Source organism: Nicotiana sylvestris, chromosome 7 (assembly GCF_000393655.2).
Source record: "Nicotiana sylvestris chromosome 7, ASM39365v2, whole genome shotgun sequence".
NCBI classification, from domain to species: Eukaryota; Viridiplantae; Streptophyta; class Magnoliopsida; order Solanales; family Solanaceae; genus Nicotiana; species Nicotiana sylvestris.
In genome coordinates this window covers 45,787,093-45,807,264 of record NC_091063.1, presented here as the reverse complement: position 1 = coordinate 45,807,264, position 20,172 = coordinate 45,787,093, and the positions used below count along the sequence as shown (strand labels likewise).

The window sequence follows — 20,172 nt, the reverse complement described above, 5'->3', positions numbered from 1 at the left end:
TTTTGAGTAACAAATATCGTGTCTTCCCTCGGAAATGTTTTCCTCAAAAAATGACTTCTGCTATACCACTATAAAATAACTTCCCCATTAAAATATTCTCGAGAAAAATATTTCAGTCATACAAAACACACCCGATCTCAAAGTAATTGGCTCTTTTCATTCCAATTAATTATTCTCAAATTATTTAATAATGGAATGCGATGAAACCGGGTCAAACAAAATAATTACTGATGATTCTTATAGTTTATTACAACTAATTGGAATTGGAATATATTGATGATTGCCAGCAGAAATTGGCAATTGTTTAAGATCATCACTGTTGTAGACCACTCCACTTTCTACATACAGGGTTTAATTAGAAAGGATCAAGTGGGTAAACATAAGGTGGTGCTTAATTCAAAACATTTCTTCACACTCTGGTTTTTCATTCTCAAACAAGAAAAAGAAAAAGGAAAGAGCAGAAAAGTCTGGTGCATAGTTCAAACAAGAAAAAGAAAAAGGAAATCGCCATGGATTCCACAATTTGACTATTTATATGTGGAAGTGGTCTCAACCTTTAGGATCATCTTTATCCATGAACTTTTAGACAATCAAATTACTAGTTAGGTGCTGCTATATATGTGGAAGCGGTCTCTCCATATTAGCACCAAACCAAGAATTTACTTTGGTATCGCAGCTTCAGTTGACCAAATTGGACTTTTAATACGAGTTGTAGAAGCGCTGAAAATCAGAATTTGACATTTTGTGCTGTGATTTGAGTACACGGAAAAATTTCCCAAAGGATGAGGTTCAGTTACACATTACAATGTGTCAAACCATGAATCAAAATCATCCATAATTTTAGACTTGGAGACCGGTTGAGAAGCAGAGGCTGTATGACCAGCAGTGGAGTTTACTTCATTAGATGGCAAACCATCGTTTTTGTTAGTTACAGTGGATGTTTCTCTGAGAAGGTCATCCAGTGAATCATCCAGACTGAGATCTGATATTGCAGGTTTAGCCAAATCATGGTCTCTCTTGGGCTGGCTGGAGTCCTCCGACCTAGATGAAGTCCCTTCTGATAACGGAGTTGGTGTTCCTGCTTGTGCCACGGAGCAAGGACTAGACTGATCAATTGCATTAGTGGATTCAAAAATTTCAATCTCACTGACTGAATCAAGAAGCATGTCAAGCTCTGCTTCTGCAGCTGTTGCCTTAAATGCAGACGGTTTCTTCGCAACAGAGCTCGTGTTTAATTCTGAAGCACACAGTAGTGAATCATTTATTCCAGCTCCTTCAGATTTTCCAGCCTCGTCCCCATAAGCACTCAAAGGGTTAGAGGGCTCATCAGCTGAAGTTGGATGCCAACTGCTGCCGGTTGTGGTGCCCAGATGCGAGAATTCAGAATGCTGATGTCTGTTTTTGTTGCCTTCATAGACACTAGTGGAGGTCAATGAATTGGAATCTTTTTCCGCGGTTGAACTCTTGCTTGAAGATAGACCCCCTTGACGTTTCTCTTCAGCTGCTGCTTGCGACGCCTCGGCGCACTGCCAGTTATGCAATACATGTATTAGACTAGATTACGAGATACTACAAAGATATCCTACAGGAATTCACAAAATAAAATTTTACACAATTATTGAATATTCTGAACTATAAAGTACTTGATTATCTTAGCTAGAATGGCCGAGAAAGGTACAGATTATTCTGAACTATAGTATACTCTATATATGATGTAAATCCCTACTTCTTTGGATTTACAGTGAACAGCCTGGAGTCACAAACATCAAGACGGTCTCAAGCAGTAACTATACAGAGTCATTAAATATGACAACAGCCAAAATTTTAGTGTCCAACACAAACTACAGAATGAAAAGAAGAAATGAGGTAATGCTGCATTCAACTTAAAATGATAGTTTAGAAAGGCATTGTGTGACTGCAGCATATTCTAACCAACCGAGAAGGTATTATAGCTGACATCCCAAAACGACTAAACACAGAAAACAAGGTTATCTTGCAGGGTAAAGAGGAGATTGACTAGAATTTAAAGCCTTACAAAAAAAAAATTCTCAATAATGGAACACTTGTCGCTAACTATATATGCTATATAAGACGAGAAATCGTTTAATGCTATTTTAGCACACTGAAGCAGTAACATAATAAATTTTTTGGAGTAGCTGGAGAGGAAACCATATATCTTTTGATGATTCATCTGCATCATATATACTAATGCAGGACTTTTCTATGAACAGACATTGCCGCATCTCAATTAAATGAGAGGTCTCATGTTTCCAGCATATATAACCATTAACCAACATTAAATTCTGGGAGATATAACATAGAAGGAAATCATAGATAAAAGTACATACTGGTTCCAAAGGAAGAAGATCTGGTTCAATGAAAAGCCTCTCTGATAGACTTGCTCTTTCAAGCTGCTCTGAAAGAGCATGCAGGTCAAGTGAAAGAAATGATGCCTGCAAATATAAGAGTGGCATAGTTATCATTGAGTTTAACCACATGGTAGCCTAGCATCTGGCTATCAACACAGGCAATAGTGCACGTCAATACACATCACATCACATCATCAGGAATAGCTAGTGAGCAAGCATCTTGCATGTAAACAACTTTCTTGCCTTCATCGGTGGATAATCTTACTGTCAACTGATTGAGCCAAAACACATAAAGCATGTCTCATTTGACAGTCCATTGAAAGAATGATAGATTTCACTTAATTTATAAGGCAGGTACATTAACTGTTAGTAAATCTAATAAAGCATAGTTAACTTATGCATACAGAGGAGTCATCTATGGATAATTGGAAAATATTAGTGTAGCAAAAGGTACATGTTACAAAGCCATACGGTAAAGGAGTGGATTTTATTCAATCATAGCTTGATTTAGGAGGTTATGCAAATACACCTCCTCTTCATACTACAGCTTCTGTTTCTATTTGCTTCCAATGAATCAGCAGGGTCTGAGACTGACCAACCACCTATTTAGGTGGATTAAGGAAGAAGTCTTGGTGACTTGCAAAGATAAAAGTAAAATTCTTAATGTTAATCTTTCCAGAAGTCTGTATGGTCTGACACTAGCCTTCTTAAATTGATGGAAATTCAAATAAGGAAATTGTTTTGTTAAATAGTTGCCCCACATTGTTGTATAAGAGTTATTCTATGCCTTTTGGGTTGGGTGCTCATATTAGTTCACATGGTATGAAAAGCCATATTTTGCAAGCCCATTCTAATGCCTCGTGAGTCCCCATTAAAGTCCATGTCTGGATTCCAGAATCAGATTATACGTGCTGGAGGATGTTAAGTTATATATGTCATACGTTGGGGGCAAAAACGCATCTAAATAGTTTTAAAAACGTCTAGGCCACTTCATCGAGTGTCTTAATTTTTGAGTTGGATACTTAGATCTTTTGGTATTAGAGCTTGGGTTCAAATCTCATTACCACGGCACCACCCATAAACAAAAACATTTTCATGTTCTTGGCTCAAGAAAATCAGCCTACACTTAAGGAGTCTTGTTCAAGATCAAAATAAAAGATAAAAGTATCCCCATCTAATAGCTTAGACTTTTAAATTAGATCGTTTTAAAAGGCACAAAGAAACAAATTCAGATTGTAAAATTCAATTGCATGTATTACTTGTATTCCTGGAAGGATGGGAAAACTATTTTTAATTTGCATGATGTGCTAGACTTGCTAGAATATTTAGGAATTTGATGAATTCAAGCCTAGCTTACTTTTTTTGTAATTCCCCAGTATCAGCTTGATACTGTTTTTTAATAAAATCTTACCAAATGAAAAAAAAAATTAGATCGTCACAATTTAAAATGACATAGCAGGAAAACTATGTAATGATTATCTCAAGATTATACTACTCATTAGAATCGTCACAACTTAATATTGATATAGCAGGAAAGATCTATAACAACTAACAATCAGCTAAAGATTATGCTTCTCACTGGAAATCTCCGGCGTGGCTTTTCTTTAACCACGATAAAGCCAAAAATCTCGGGCTTAGATGACCTTACAACAAAGAATAGCAAAGATAATGCACATGGACGAAGGCAACAGGGGCCAATGGGTGTAATTGAACCGACTACCTTTTGGCTTATGTAGACACACATCATTGCGCCAAGACCCATCCTCCTTAGTTCTAAATATACAGTAGAACAATATATAAAAGTATACTCCCATCATTCCAGTTTATATGAATTTATTTCCTTTATAGTCCGTTCCAAAAAGAATGGCCCATCTAAATTTGGAAACAATTAACTTAAAATTCGCATTTTACCCGTTATGACAAGCTTTTACAGCGATACAAGTTTTATCGCATATCTGAAACACAAGTTTCAAAAGTTTTATAAATACTATGACACATTTAACACCACAAATTTCAAAAAATTTCTTTTTTCCTTCTTACCCTCTATGTCCAGTAAAATAGATTCACATAAATAGAAGCTAAGGGAGTATATAGTAATACTAACAATAGATTCACATAAATAGAAGCTGAGGGAGCATATACTAATACTAACCTTAGAGTTAATTCAATCCTGAAAGCTAGCTCATTAGATGAGGACAACAACCCATTCTACAACCAATGTGGAAAATGCCTGCCGCACACATATGACTGGATATTTGGAGCACACCCTTACGTAAACCAAGAACGAGCATGAATCTGGCTCTGATAGTGATACCATGTTATGAAAATAGATGTTGTGCCTAACTCGATCACAAAAGCTAGCGCATGAGGTGAGGTTGCCCAAAACCATATAAGAAGACAATATCCCACCATTTCAGCCAATATGGAAAACTTAACACTAAGCACACACCCGCTACCATAAGGTCATAGTGGGTACTACGATGTCCGCCCAACAATTTGCTTCTAGTTAACAAACTAGGACATACGTGACATTTCAGTAAAATTTTGGAATATAGGGCATACATATGCACCCTAATTACTTAATCCTCCTTCTAAGGTTATTATAGCAGTTCATCCAAATTCTCCACTTGTGGAATATGAATGTTTATGGCAGCCCACAAGAAGAAGGTTCATATACCGAACGAGTTGCAAGACATGGACAAGGCTGGACCAAAGAAGTTCGTCAGAGTTGGAAACAAAAAGAAAGTTGAAGGAGTTTCTGGAGGTAACTGAGATATCTTGGAGATGAAAATCCAGATGTATTGCCAAGAAATAAGGACATAGAAATCTTTCTCCAAAAAAAAAAAAGGAGACAGAAACATCAACCTTTTCTAGAAAATGAAAAATATACAAAGAAATACAATCATATAGATAAGCTGAAAGTGAAGGAAGATTGTCACTGATCTTATAGGTATAACTTATAAGCAAGAAGATATTATGGTTTTGTACCAAACTGTTTCAACAGGAGGAGCAGTGCCGAGTGGCGGCTACTTTTTAAAAATGGTAATTTACCAATTCTACGCGAGGGGGGCAGAGTGTGGCTCCAAAAACCATTCAGTGAAAAAGAAATGAATGAGTTAGCAAAGGTACATGATGGTGATAAAACCCCAAGTTCATATGGAGACACAATTCATTTTATAAAAAATACTGGTTAAGTAATTAAGAAAGATTTCATGGATGCTCTTCATACACCTCATTTTATGGATATTTTTAGTCACTTCTATCAACTTGAATTCACTTAAAGGAGTTCTAAAGCATCTTACAAAATTTTGGTATATTTATAGGTTTGCAAAGAAAAATGTTTCCATTTGTAACCGATGTTATCAACGTAAAAGTCATGAGGAACATATTAATCTGTGTTCCTGCAATATGTGGTGGCAAATCAGCTATGCGTTTGTCCCTTTGGCTTTGTGGATTTAACTTGATTATGCAATGTTCGTGTAGAGTACCATTTTATGCGGCTAAGAAAGGCGGGTGGAAAAATAAAGCAGATGTATGGAATATAAATTATTTTCTTTTAAATAACCAAAACCCTGTGCTAGCTGGACTGACCTTAGTCACAAGTTTAAAACACATGGGGAGCATGGATCCACTTCTCTACCCTACTTACACATAGTACCAGGCTTCTATCAGCGGCAGCGTTCAAACCCGTGATGTGCGCTCAATCCCCACATAACGTATTGTGCTTCCTTACCACTGAACAAAAGCCCTCGGGGAAACACAGTTTCTGTCTGTATATATTTTGGGTTAATCTAGAAGGAGATGAATCAGAATTGTTTCGAAGGACGAGCTGAACCAATACATAGGCTCAAACACAAATTCCTCTATTTTTGGCTTATGGTGTAACATGGCAAATCTATGTGACTTAGATACTTCACTTGATTTATCCATATAATGTGGATCCCATGATTAATGTCGAGCTAAGTTCTTATCACTGTAGATATAATGAAGTGTTGTTTGAGGAATAAATTGCTTGTTTACAAGAAAGATTACAGTTCATTTGTTCCTTCCCACAGTTTTTCTATTAAAACAATAGAATCAAGAACAATACCATTGTAATAGAAGTTTCTAGCCTAACCTAAATGTTTGTGGCATTGAAAACAGAGATTAATTGTAATAAAAGAATGGTATCAGCATCCCAAATTTCTGTCCTTATAATTCCAGTAAATAAGACCAAAGACCACCCCATGGATTGAGATCAGAAAAATCACCTTACTCGGAGGAGGTGCCTTATCTTCCATTGCAAAATTGTCTTCCGCTATCCATGACAACTTGCTTTGCCTTTTGGCAGAGAGTAATGCACCAAGCCCCTGATAAAAGTCTAAAAGATATTGGGTCAGTGCACTATAACTTTGCAAAAGGAAATTTCTAGACTGGAAGAGCCACAGAAAGACTTGAAATACGGGAGTCTGCCCAAAATTTCGTAGTGTAACAACAATAACTGAGCAATGAATTTAAGATGCAATAAAATTGAAGACAAACCTTCACATTATCAAGCATTACATTGAGGTGGTAAACTAGTACAGCCAAAGTACAGCCAAGATAATATTTCATTATTGAATTATTGAAACATCACTTTTATAACTATGTTTCTGAATCTAAACATGCGTGAGACTGCTCTGAGTCATGCCCAAAAGCAGTATGCATACATAAAAGTTCTGGGACAAAGCATTACCATCTAAAACATCATCATATAAAGGAATACTCTCAGAAGAATATTGAAACTGAGCCTGAGCCTCGGAAAGCAAATACGCATAATCTGCTCCTTTACTTTTCGGCACGACCACATCACTTGCCTTATTTGCACCTCCCTGGGGTGCATTTTCAGAATCAGAAGCATATTCTTCTTCATACCGATCCCAATTCGAAGGGAGCTTCGATTTAGGTTTTTCCTTAACTTGCTTGACAGTAGGCTTCTTATCGCCGGTAGTAGAAGCGCCAGAACCAGCGGAAGAAGCCTTAGATGCATGATGTGGATTATGCTTCTTATTTAAATGTAATGAATGAGCTCTCTTCGACTTTGCCAATGCTTTTGCATCCATTTTGCTGTAATCTCAAATAATCACCTCTGTAGAACCAAAGAATTCCCAATTTCAGTTAGGATACTTGATTCTGGATCCACGTTTGGAAGATCAGAAGTTCGCAGAGTGTGGTTTCAGGTTCGGGCCTTTCAACTGGGTGCCCAGTGAGAGGTCGGGCCGGGTTGTTGGACTTTGGGTTTGAAAGTCCAGTTGAGAGGGATTGGGCCGGGCTATAGGATTTCGGGTTTGAAAGCTAATGGACTTTTTGCGTAAAAATTGCACGGGGCGTCCTATTTGGTCGCTCCCATTTAACCTATACCCATTTTTTTAAATTTTTTAAATTTGTACCCACTTTTTAAATAATTTCAGCCCCTTTTTCCTCCTCCTTCGTTTTCTTCTTCTTCTTTTTTTTGGGGGGGGGGGGGAGGGGGTTTGGGGGAGGGGGAGGGGGTAATCCAGTTATTAAGTTTTAGTCCAAAAGTTGGCTGGATAAGTTGTGTCTGAAAAGACAAAGATAATTCACTTAATGTATGTTGTTTTATTCATTGGAATAGTAACTTATATCTTTTGTTTACTGTCATAGATCCATGGTCACTAAGTCGAACGATGCAAATCATAATTCGAGATGACACTTACAGAGATGTGATTAAATGGTGTTCGTTACCAAAGTCATTTTTATCCAAGTTTAGACCTAGGGACAATATAGATGGTACATCAAATCGCGATTTAGAATCAAAAACTTTTGTCATAATGGTTGAACCAAACATACAATAGTTGCAGTGAAAGCATACATTCAAGAGGAAAAAGGGATCTCTTTTAAAAAAACTTCAGCTCTACAAAAACTTCAGCTCGCCAGGTACAAAACAAAACTTCAGCTCTAGAGCTGAAGTTTGCCAGTTACAAAACAAAAACTTCAGCTCTAGAGCTGAAGTTCGCCAGTTACAAAACAAAAACTTCAGCTCTAGAGCTGAAGTTCGCCAGTTACAAAACAAAAACTTCAGCTTTAGAGCTGAATTTTGCCAGGCCAGTTACAAAACATAACTTCAGCTCTAGAGCTGAAGTTCGCCAGTTACAAAACAAAAACTTCAGCTCTTAGTGATTCTTTTCATGATAATTCTGTTCTTTTCACGTTTATTGTTTCCAAAATTTATGATTTAGATACTGTTGGCAATCTGATTATTTATCTAGTATGTTAAAAAGCTTTTTCAAAAACTTCAGCTTATATAGTGCTGAAGTTTTTACAAATGAACTAAATAACTTCAGCATCTTCTGCTGAAGCTTTTGAAAAAGCTTTATGACAAAACTAATGAATCCAGGACAAAAAAAACTTCAGCTTATTTGGTGCTAAAGTTTTTACAAATGAACTAAATAACTTCAGCATCTTCTGCTAAAGTTTTTGAAAAAGCTTATCCAGGACAAAAAAACTTCAGCTTATTTAGTGATCACGCCCAACTATGCCTTATAAAAGGACAATGCGGACGTTGCAAATATAACCTGAGTATTTATGCCCAGAGTCGAATCCACCGAGAATTAACCTATCAATTACTTTCGTTGGACTTACTAAATTCTTTAGAATCAACTTCCCCAAACGTTGTGAATAACAGTTGATGGTATATTTAATAACTAAGATTGAAAGTTAATAAACAGTTGTAAACTAAATTTGCTTAAGTTGTGAACAATAATGAGAAAGTTCTAAGGTGCATGCATTGGGTTGATAATGAATTTTTGATTTGTTTAGATATGTAAAAATTTTCTATAGTAGGATAAGGTCAAAATGCATTACTCATAGTGATACAAGTTAGTGATTTCCCCTATTGATGGAATCCCTTCTGTTTATATTTCATATAGATTTACCAACACATCTCTATCAACCATGAACACCCTTTTTACCTTGAATCTCTCCCGAGTAATCACGATAATTTACTAGACGCACTCTCCCGAGATACGCTAGCTGGCTTTGTTTATTATAGTTCACTTTAGATTGCACCCAAGACTTCATTATCCCTAATTCCGCCTTTAAACCCGCAGTTATAGATCCCTCTTATACTTTGGGAGTGGTATTGTTCAACAATTACCTAAATATGCACTCTCTCCCGAGTTATGCATACTAAATAGGCACAACTAATTGAGGATCCTGTCAATTAACTACAACAAACACGTAGTTGAACAAATAGAGATTAAACTGGCAAACAATATTAACATAATCAAGAAGTTCATCCTTCAATAGGTTCCATCAAAACCCTAGACAAAGGATTTAGCTAGTCATGACAATGGGTAAATAAACTATGAAAATATTCATGATCAAAATTGCAAGAAAAATAAAGAGAAGAAGAAAATATGATGTTTTGGGTGATCTCTCAAACTTGTTTCTCTTGCCAAAGTACTTTCTAAACATTACATGCCTCCCTTGGACGAGTTCTATTGTTTAATATAGGGTTTTGGGCTAAAAATCCCGTGTTTTGCACTTCAGTCCCTCAATTTTCCGCTTCATATCGCGGTCCTACCGCGGTCACGCCAGGACCGCGACCAACTAGCCTCTCAGAATCCGCAACAGCCTTCTGCCATGGTCCGACCGCGGTTACGCCGGGACCGCGGCAGTCCATCTCCAGTTCTGGTTTTGCTGCCTTCGCGTGGTGCACTTAGCGGATATTGTAAGATTGGCCTCTCTTTCTCCGTAATTGATCTCAAAAGTACTCCATAGACTTCTTTTATTGTATATAGCCTGCAAAACATGAAAAGTACTAATCAGAGCATTTTGTTATCACTTTTTACCATAAAAACTATACAAAAAGGTGGTTCTTTAGGGCCTAATTATAGTTCAATTCACCTATTATCAACACCCCACACTTAAATCTTTGCTCGTCCTCGAGCAAGTTGAACCACACTTCTAGGCCTAATCGTTCGATGCATTACCCAGTTTATGTCACACCCGCCATTATGAAAGAACAACCTAAGCAGTGCAACAGCCACACCTCATATGAAGACTCTAATGCCATGCCACACTCGTGCTTACTTTAGTTACTCTAAACAGAGGTGAAAACTTGCCTTTTCTTCCTGAGTCACATGCCCTTACATAATATTTCTGAGAGAAGTTCCACACACATAAAATCAAGCAACAATGAACTATAGATAGAACGAATCCACTCACTCTCGGCAAAGAACATTCACATGCCACACAGATGCACCATAAGCTTGCCCTTAGTGTAATACTCTACTAATCGAGTTGTTCAGTCCAAGATCAAGAGGAGTTTATTTGGTTATAATGTAGGCTAAGGGACGGGTAAGATATATTTGGATATAGTGACTAACCTCCCTAAGCACTTTTAATACAATTGTTCCCTTTATTCCAAATTTCATGTTCAACCCAATCATTCTTCCACTTTTCATAGGCTACCCACACCTTTTTTTTAACAGCCATTGCACCATTCAAGTATTTTCCTAATTTTCCTTTTCCCACTCCATTACTACCCCACACTTTGACTTTTATATGCTCTTTAACGATTCAAGTGCTTCTAGGAGGTACAGGTTCAAACAGTCAAACTATTCAAACACATGGAAGTAGGTTGTCGTAAGATTATCAAAGAACAGGCTTCAGGCTCGAAGGGGTTAACTATGGCAATATGTACAGGTGGATTCATAATTATACAGGCTACATAAGGAAATGCCTCAATCATCTCTAAGACCAAACAACTTCTATTTCGCTTTGCAAACACACAGGGCAAGTTCTAGGTATCGCATGCAAGCACAGAATACAAGTATTATCTCACACACACTTGGCATGTAACTCATTCCGAATTAGTTTGTCAACACACTCACGTGAGCGTTCAAGAAAGACAAGGTGTGCAGAATTAAGGCATAAAATTACGAGTCTACAAACGAGCCTAGACGTCGCACCCTCAAGTTCGTTTTAGTTATTTGCAGGTGTGTACATTACGGGTTGCATTCTTGCCTTCACCCATCTTGGTCCAATAGAGTCCTAAGGGTTCTAAAAATATTAAAGAAAAATCTACCTGACCCGGTTCAAGAAAAGCCCTTGGAAAAGAACCGTGGTCAAAAGAAAAACCAAGGAGGAATTACTACACTACCTAAAAAGAAAAATAAAATAAAAAAAATCTAAATGGACTACTTCCCTCAAGAGTACTGTCCAAGTGGTTCGTCCTCAGGAAGAGTCTCCTACATTTATTTATTTTACAATCAATGTATATGTATACTAACAATACACCACTAAAGCAAGTCTCTCACCCCACACAAAAAGAATATGGCATGTCCCCATGTCATAACACAAATAAAGTGCAGAAGGGTAAGAAGACTTCCCTAAGCGTCAATCGGAGTCGAAGACGGTGCTGGGATCCACATGAAAAGCCCTCCCCAAAGCACGGAACCAAGCCATCATCCAGCTCTCAGAAACTGACATGCCGCTGAGACATGGCATCCATACGCACATGCAGGCTATCCACCGAGGAACGAAGATCTGCCACCGCTTCCTCCAAAGAATACAACATGGGTCGGCTGAACTGTGATCTAGAGAACCCTGCCCCAGTATCGGGTTGCTGAGAGGATCCGGCTCTATCATAGGATCTCCTGGATGGTGCCATGGGTGTTGGGGCATCATCCTCATCATCAAGCTCAATGGTTGTGGGTGCATCTCTGCCCACTGTGATCTTTGAAGCTCTGAATGTCGCTTTTGCGGGCAAAGCTCCATCTGTAGGATTGGTGGGGACACCATCCAGCAGACACAACCTCGTCACAAGTGAGGGGAAGTAAAACCCCTTAGATAGCAGAGGTGACCGAATGATCATTTCATCTCCACTAATTCTCGCCACATCAAAGTCTTTCTTGGTGACGAAGCACCACACCAATAGAGCCCGTAGGTGGTTCACATCTGTCGTGTTGCCTGTGGGCAATAACCGGCTGCAAATAATGGTGAACCAGCACTTAGCCTCATATGTGAACGACTTGGAGTGAAGGGTAATGTTTTCCTGTATCCAGATTGGTCGACCCCCTACGCAGATTGTCTCAATCATAGTGTCCCAAGTGACCCCTTGGGTGTCGTGGTAATGATCAATATCACCAGTGAACTGGGGCAGCTGCAAGACCTGGGGAATCTTCAGAATTGAGGCATCCACCACCCTGCCCCGCATAATCATAGACCGTCACAAATTTTCCGGGCAGTTCGCGTAGAACTCCCGGACTATCATCGGGTTTGCTGTCTCAGGTTCATCAAACAAGAACTCCATCTCCCTCCATCTGATTTCCTCATACATGTCTGCTTTTTCCATACGGAGGGCAGCCTTGTCAACAGGAATCTCAGGGATAAAGCTTTTGGTGGCCTTAGCATGAAACGCGTCCTCGGCCTCCTGTGACTGGAACCTGGTGGCATCATATGTTGGCATTTGGGAAGTTCTTGCCGAGCTTTTTCGCCTTTTTCGGGCCATATTACCTCCAAACAATTCAGGGTAACAATCAGATGCATCCTAACCTTCTAAAAATCGCCCCCAAGTTAAGCACAATGAAAACCCAACCATTTAAACATCAATCATGGCCAAAAGAAGCAAATAATGGATAAAAGGAAAGAAAAGGAAGAAAGAAAAAAAATACACTAAAACACTACACTAAGTTATGTAAAAGAAAGAGAAAAGAATAGAGAAGCTTACCTTGAGAAGTAATGGAAGGGATAGGTTGTGGAGAGAGAAAGATGGAGAAGAAAGGAGGGGCAACAATGTGGGTTTGAGGGATGGGAGATGGTGTGAAAGAGAGAAGAGAAGAGAGAATGGGATGGGGGATGCGGGTGGTGGGAAGAAAAGAAGGGTTTGGGGGAATAGTGGGGGTTAGGTTTATTAAAAAGGGGGGAAGAAAATAAAAAAAAGGAAAAAAAATATGCACTTACCTGGCCCGCGTTGGTCTGTCGCGGTCCTACCGTGGTTACGCTGGGACCGAGGTAGACCCCTTTCATAGGGTGTATCTGACCGCGGTCCTACCGCGGGTACACTGGGACCGCGGTAAACCCCTTTCAGAGGGTGTATTTGACCGCGGTCCGACCGCGGTTAGCTGGACCCGCAGTCTGGGCGTGTTCCTGCTACTTTTTTTTGAAGTTATGCATTACACTTACAACACATTCGTGGGTTGCCTCCCACGCAACGCCTGATTTAACGTTGCGGCATGATGCAGATGAGCGTATTTAAGGCTCGCTCGACCTCTGTGGTTCAGTCAGGTGTAGCTTAGACACTTCCTTTGGTTCGCTCATGCCCACATATAGTTTCAATCTCTGCCCATTGACTCTAAATGTACGAGATTCTTTCTCTGTGGCAATCTCGAGAGCACCTGAAGGGAAAACTTTGACCACTCTAAATGGTCCAGACCATCGCGACCTGAGTTTACCCGGAAATAGCCTTAATCGTGAGTTATAAAGCAACACCATATCTCCAGGATTGAAATTTCGCTCCACAATTTTCTTGTCGTGCAACCTCTTCATTCTTTCCTTGTACAACCTTGTGCTCTCAAAAGCAAGATGTTTGAACTCATCGAGCTCATGCAATTCTGTGATCCTTGTTGTGCCCGCAACCTCGATGTCTAGATTCAGCTGTTTCAGTGCCCACCACGCTCTATGTTCAAGTTCCACTGGCAAATGGCAGGCCTTCCCGAACACCAACTTATATGGTGACATACCAATCGGTATTTTAAAAGCAGTTCTATAGGCCCAGAGTGCATCATCTAACTTTTTCGCCCAATCAGTTCTTGTGGCGTTCACAGTCTTGGTTAGCACACTCTTTATCTCTCTGTTGAACACTTCAACCTGCCCACTAGTTTGCGGGTGATAAGGGGTAGCCACCTTATGGCGTACATCATACTTTGCAAGCAACTTCTAGAAAGCTCTATTACAGAAGTGGGTGCCTCCGTCACTGATAATCGCTCTTGGTATCCCAAATCTGGTGAATATGTTCTTCTTCAAAAACCCCACCACCACTCTTGCATCATTAGTGGGCAACATTGCAGTTTCTACCCATTTGGACACGTAATCCACAGCAACAAGTATGTACTTATTACCATAGGAGCTAATGAAGGGACCCATGAAGTCAATCCCCCAGACATCAAACACTTCCACCTCTTGAATTGGGTTCATGGGCATCTCATGGCGACGGGAAATGTTCCCGGTCCGCTGACATTCATTGCAGCCCTTCACCCATTGGTGCGCATCTTTAAACACTATTGGACAAAAGAATCCGGCCTCAAGCACTTTCACAGCTATCCTGACCCCTCCAAAATGTCCTCCATAAGCCGATGCGTAACAAGCCTGCAAAACAGAAGATTGTTCTATCTCGGGGACACACCTCCAGATCATATTGTCAACACAAATTCTAAACAGGTAAGGCTCATCCCAATAATACATGCGACAGTCATGATAAAACTTTTTCTTTTGTACAGATGAAAGGTCATAGGGAACTATACCGCAGGCCAGGTAGTTTGCAAAATTTGCATACCATGGCACTTTCTCAAGATTAGTAGCGAGCAACTGCTCATCTGGAAAGGTTTCTAGAATATCTTCAGCCTCAACTGCATTTTCAGCTCCCTCAAGTCGTGATAGATGATCAGCGACTTGGTTCTCTATGCCCTTACGGTCACGAATTTCAAGGTCGAATTCTTGCAGTAGCAACACCCAATGAATCAGGCGCGGCTTAGACTCCTTCTTCTCAATCAAGTACCTGAGAGCTGCATGATCAGTGTATACAATTACCTTAGAACCAATCAGATATGATCTGAACTTGTCGAAGGTAAACACCATAGCCAACATCTCCTTCTCAGTCACAGTATAGTTCAGCTGGGCTCCACTCAGCTTTCTACTAGCATAGTAGATTGGATGCATCAGCTTGTCCTTCCGCTGTCCCAGCACTGCCCCCACTGCGTAGTCACTGGCATCACACATGAGTTCGAATGGTTGCTCCCAGTTGGGGCAACAATAATAGGTGTTGTGACCAGTCTCTTTTTCAGCTCCTCGAATGCTACCCTGCAATCATCAGAAAACAAGAAAGGGCGATCTTTTTCTAACAACTTACAGAGAGGGTTGGCAATTTTTTAGAAGTCTTTTATGAATCTCCGGTAGAAACCGGCATACCCAATGAAGCTTCTGATTGCTTTGACTGAAGTTGGATGAGGTATTTTTGCTATTACATCCACTTTAGCATGATCCACCTCAATTCCTTTGCTTGACACCCGGTGCCCCAAGACTTTGCCTTCTTGTACCATGAAGTGGTACTTCTCCCAGTTCAAAACCAGGTTAGTCTCGATACACCATTTCAGCACACGCGTCAGATTTATTAGGCACTCATCAAATGAATTCCCTACCACTGAGAAGTCATCCATGAACACCTCCATTATGTCCTCTACCATGTCAGTGAATATGGCCATCATGCACCGTTGGAATGTGGCGGGTGCGTTGCATAGGCCAAAGGGCATCCTTCGAAAGGCATAAATGCCATAAGGGCAAGTGAAAAAGGTCTTCTCTCTGTCCTCCAGTGCAATGGAAATCTGGTTGTATCCTGAGTACCCGTCCAGAAAACAGAAGTGTGACCTCCCTGTCAGTCTGTCTAACATCTGATCAATGAAGGGAAGTGGGAAGTGGTCTTTCCGGGTGGCTAGATTTAGCTTTCTATAATCCATGCAAATTCTCCAGTCCGTGACTGTTCTTGTAGAGATCAATTCATTGTTATCATTCTTAACTACCGTCATACCACCCTTTTTAGGTACACATTGAACTGGGCTAACCCAGCTGCTGTAAGAGATTGGGAAGATAATTCCCGCGTCTAACCACTTTATTACTTCCTTCTTCACCACTTCCTTCATGTTGGGGTTCAGCCTTCTTTGGTGTTCCCTGGAAGGTTTGTGTCCCTCTTCCAGTAGAATTTTGTGCATACAGTAGACGGGGCTGATCCCCTTTATGTCTGCCATGGTCCACCCAATGGCAGTCTTGTACTCCTTAAGTACCTGCAAGAGTTGTTGCGCCTAAACATCTAACAAACTAGATGAGATAATAACAGGTAATGTGGAGTTAGGTCCAAGGAATTCATACCTGAGATGGTTGGGTAATGGCTTTAACTCCAGCTTTGGTGGTTCTTTGATAGATGGCTTGGCTGGAGAAGTCTCTCGATTTTCCAAGTGCAAGGGCTCAAATTCTAGAGTTCTATCCCATAACCCTCTACCCTCTAATGCCAACACCCATTCCGCCAGTTCCTATCCATTCACCTCATCCAAATTCATCAAACATGCATCAAGGGGGTCCTCAATGGTTATCACCTTATCATCAGTCTCTACGATTACATCCACGGCATCAATAAGAGAACAATTGGCGAATTCACTTGGTCGCCTCATAGATTTCTGCACATTGAATGTTATCTCCTCATCGTTCAATCTCATCTTGAGCTCCCCGGTTTCACAATCAATGAGAGCTCTCCCTGTGGCCAAGAATGGTCTTCCCAAAATTATGGGAATCTCTTCATCCACTCTGCAGTCTAAGATCACAAAATCTGCAGGGAACACAAATTTCCCTACCTGAACTAGCACATCATCCAGTATACCAGAGGGTCGTTTCACTGTCCTGTCAGCCAGTTGCAACAACATAGAGGTGGGTCTAGCTCTTCCAATGCCCAGCCTCTTATAAATCGCCAGGGGCATAAGATTGATGCTGGCCCCTAGATCACACAGTGCTTTAGCAAAAGCAAAATTACCAATAGTGCATGGAATTGTAAAGCTCCCTGGGTCAGATAGCTTTTCTGCAATTGGTCTAGTCACCACTGCACTACATGTCTGAGTAAGAGTAACTGTGGCCAAGTCTTGGAAATCAAACTTTCGGGACATCAAGTCCTTCATCATTTTTGCATACCCAGGCATCTCCTTCAAAGCTTCAATCAATGGCATGTTTACCTGGATTTGTTTCAGCATTTCGAAGAACTTCTTGTATTGTTCCTCCTTTTGATACTTAGCCAGCCTCTAAGGGAAAGGTGCAGCAGGTCTCTTCTTCCCAATCAACTGGGATTGATCCTTATCAGCTGCTACATCAACTACTGGTTCCTGGACTGTCTCAGCTTCTTTCTCGGTCGCATTCTGGATGCTATTTTCTTCCTGGGTAGGCTGGACTGGCACCTCCATCAGTTTCGTTGACTCATCCAGCTCAATGGGCACTAGTATAAGTGTCTCAGCTTGTCTAGTTTCTCGAGCCCTCTCTTGATCTACATACAGATCTCTGCCATTACGTAGACTTACCGCCATCAGCTGCTTTGGGCCTTGATCTTTTGGATTTATCTAGGTGTCTGCAGGTAGTGTCCCATGAGGACGATTGTTCAGAGACAGAGAAATTTGGCCCACCTGCACTTCAATATTCTTGATTGATGCATCATGTGCATCCACTCTCTCATTAGTCTTTGCATTAAACCCAATAATTTGCTGCATCATTGCCTCAAGTCTAGCAAACCCATCTTCCTGCCTTCCACCATGCTGCTGCTGAGGAGGGTGATACCCCTGCTGCTGATTCTGATTATTATATCCCTGTGGCCTTGGGTAAGGTGCTATATTGTTAGGGGGTCTCATACCTCCCATGTTTCCATTGTTGAACTGTGGATGGACTGGCCTGTATTGCTGATTTTGCTGGCCCCAATTCTGACCACCCTGTCTCTGGCCTCCATAATTAGACACATAATTCATGTCTTCAGGGTAGTGGTGATGATCATGTTCTGCATTCTATTGGTTACCGATTGGCTGACTAATGCAAGATGTGCACAAGCCCCCATTAGTAGTATCTATAATGTGTACATGCTGTTTCTGCCCTGACTCTTCCACCTTTTTGGTGAGTATACTCATCTGTGTCAATAAGGTGGCCATATTTTCAGCCATAGAGTTGGATGGATCTAAGGGCACTGAGTGAACCACTGGAGTGATCGGTGCATTCCTGGTTGTCCATCCCGAATTTTGTGCCATCTTGTCGAGCAGACTCTGGCCTTCTCTCCATGTTTTGCTCAAAAATGCTCCACCAGCTGAAGCTTCAACAATGTTCTTCACGCTATCTGACAATCTCATGTAAAACCGCTGCCCCAACATCAGATCTGGAATACCATGGTGCGGGCATATAACCAACATCCCTTTAAAGCGCCCCCATGTTTCATGTAGTGTCTCCATTGGTCTCTGTTTAAAACTCAAAATTTCATCAATTTGTTGAGCAGTCTTATTGGGTGGGTGGAACTTGTTATGGAATTGCCTGACTAACTCATCCCAAGTTGTTATAGAATTTATAGGAAGTGAGTTTAGCCAAGTCTGAGCAGCTCCTATCACTGAGAATGAAAACAATAATAGCTTGATTGCTTCAGGAGTTACGTTGGGCTGCCTTTGGGTTTTGCAGATAGAGAGGAAGTTCTTCAAGTGCTGCTGAGGATCTTCGACTTGCGACCCCGAAAATAGTCCCTTGTTCTGCAACAAGTGCAACATGTTATTCGTAATTTGGAATAACTCAGCCTGTATCTGCGGAACTACAATGGCTGTGGACAAATTTTCAGCTGTGGGTTGTGCCCAGTCATAGAGAGCAGCCTCTGGCACTATTGGTACCGCTGGGTTTTCCTCATGATCCCCCATGACTGTTTCGAATTGTGCAGTTGTTGGTTGTTATTTGTTTTCCGATTAGCCCGATTCAAGGCCTTGAAAACTTTCTCGGGATCTGATAATGCTTCAAATACTTCACCAGATCTCGATGAGTTTCTAGGCATGCACCTGTGCAACCAAGTCAACAAACGTTAAAATTTCAATATAAAAATTGGGTATAGAGAAAGAATGACTACAATAAGAATTTTTGTACTTCTTTCAATTGTAATTGATAACACCGTTAATTCCCCGGCAACGACGCCAAAATTTGATCACGCCCAACTATGCCTTATAAAAGGACAATGCGGACGTTGCAAATATAACCTGAGTATTTATGCCCAGAGTCGAATCCACCGAGAATTAACCTATCAATTACTTTCGTTGGACTTACTAAATTCTTTAGAATCAACTTCCCCAAACGTTGTGAATAACAGTTGATGGTATATTTAATAACTAAGATTGAAAGTCAATAAACAGTTGTAAACTAAATATGCTTAAGTTGTGAACAATAATGAGAAAGTTCTAAGGTAGTGATTTCCCCTATTGATGGAATCCCTTTTGTTTATGTTTCATATAGATTTACCAACACATCTCTATCAACCATGAACACTCTTTTACCGTGAATCTCTCCCGAGTAATCACGATAATTTCCTAGACGCACTCTCCGAGATACGCTAGCTGGCTTTGTTTATTATAGTTCACTTTAGATTGCACCTAAGACTTCGTTATCCTTAATCCCGCCTTTAAACCCATAGTTATAGATCCCTCTTATACTTTGGGAGTGGTGTTGTTCAACAATTACCTAAATATGCACTCTCTCCCGAGTTATGCATACTAAATAGGCACAACTAATTGAGGATCTGTCAATTAACTACAACAAATACGTAGTTAAACAAATAGAGATTAAACTGGCAAACTATATTAACATAATCAAGAAGTTCATCCTTCAATAGGTTCCATCAAAACCCTAGACAAAGGATTTAGTTACTCATGACAATGGGTAAATAAACTATGAAAATATTCATGATCAAAATTGCAAGAAAAATAAAGAGAAGAAGAAAATATGATATTTTGGGTGATCTCTCACACTTGTTTCTCTTGCCAAAGTACTTTCTAAAACATTA

General features: G+C 40.2%; 2 protein-coding genes and 1 non-coding gene across 3 annotated transcripts; 1 reads left to right on the top strand and 2 right to left on the bottom strand.

Annotated features, from left to right (window-relative positions):
- Nucleotides 1-203: 203 nt before the first annotated feature.
- LOC104218862 (protein ECERIFERUM 16) lies at nt 204-7,592 on the bottom strand. The gene is made up of 4 exons (XM_009769484.2): nt 7,084-7,592; nt 6,620-6,729; nt 2,349-2,453; nt 204-1,526 (listed from the first exon to the last, which is right to left on the bottom strand). Exons 1-4 carry the CDS (start codon nt 7,448-7,450, stop codon nt 801-803), a joined length of 1,308 nt encoding a protein of 435 aa, XP_009767786.1. The 5' UTR covers nt 7,451-7,592; the 3' UTR covers nt 204-800.
- A 10,130-nt stretch (nt 7,593-17,722) lies between these two features.
- LOC138873074 (uncharacterized) lies at nt 17,723-19,042 on the bottom strand. Its single transcript, XM_070151509.1, has 2 exons — nt 18,529-19,042; nt 17,723-18,150 (listed from the first exon to the last, which is right to left on the bottom strand). Exons 1-2 carry the CDS (start codon nt 19,040-19,042, stop codon nt 17,723-17,725), a joined length of 942 nt encoding a protein of 313 aa, XP_070007610.1.
- LOC138874336 (small nucleolar RNA R71) lies at nt 18,525-18,631 on the top strand. Its single transcript, XR_011401375.1, has one exon. It is a non-coding gene; the product is annotated as a small nucleolar RNA R71 (small nucleolar RNA).
- Nucleotides 19,043-20,172: the final 1,130 nt, after the last annotated feature.

Coding starts and splice junctions, on each gene's coding strand:
- LOC104218862 (XM_009769484.2), bottom strand. CDS start 7,450: ATGGATGCAAAAGCATTGGCAAAGTCGAAGAGAGCTCATTCATTACAT. Junction 6,730..7,083: donor ATATGATGATGTTTTAGATG/GTAATGCTTTGT, acceptor AATATCTTTTAG/ACTTTTATCAGGGGCTTGGT. Junction 2,454..6,619: donor AGGCACCTCCTCCGAGTAAG/GTGATTTTTCTG, acceptor TTATATTTGCAG/GCATCATTTCTTTCACTTGA.
- LOC138873074 (XM_070151509.1), bottom strand. CDS start 19,042: ATGGGGGATCATGAGGAAAACCCAGCGGTACCAATAGTGCCAGAGGCT. Junction 18,151..18,528: donor GGTTATATGCCCGCACCATG/GTATTCCAGATC, acceptor AATAGAATGCAG/AACATGATCATCACCACTAC.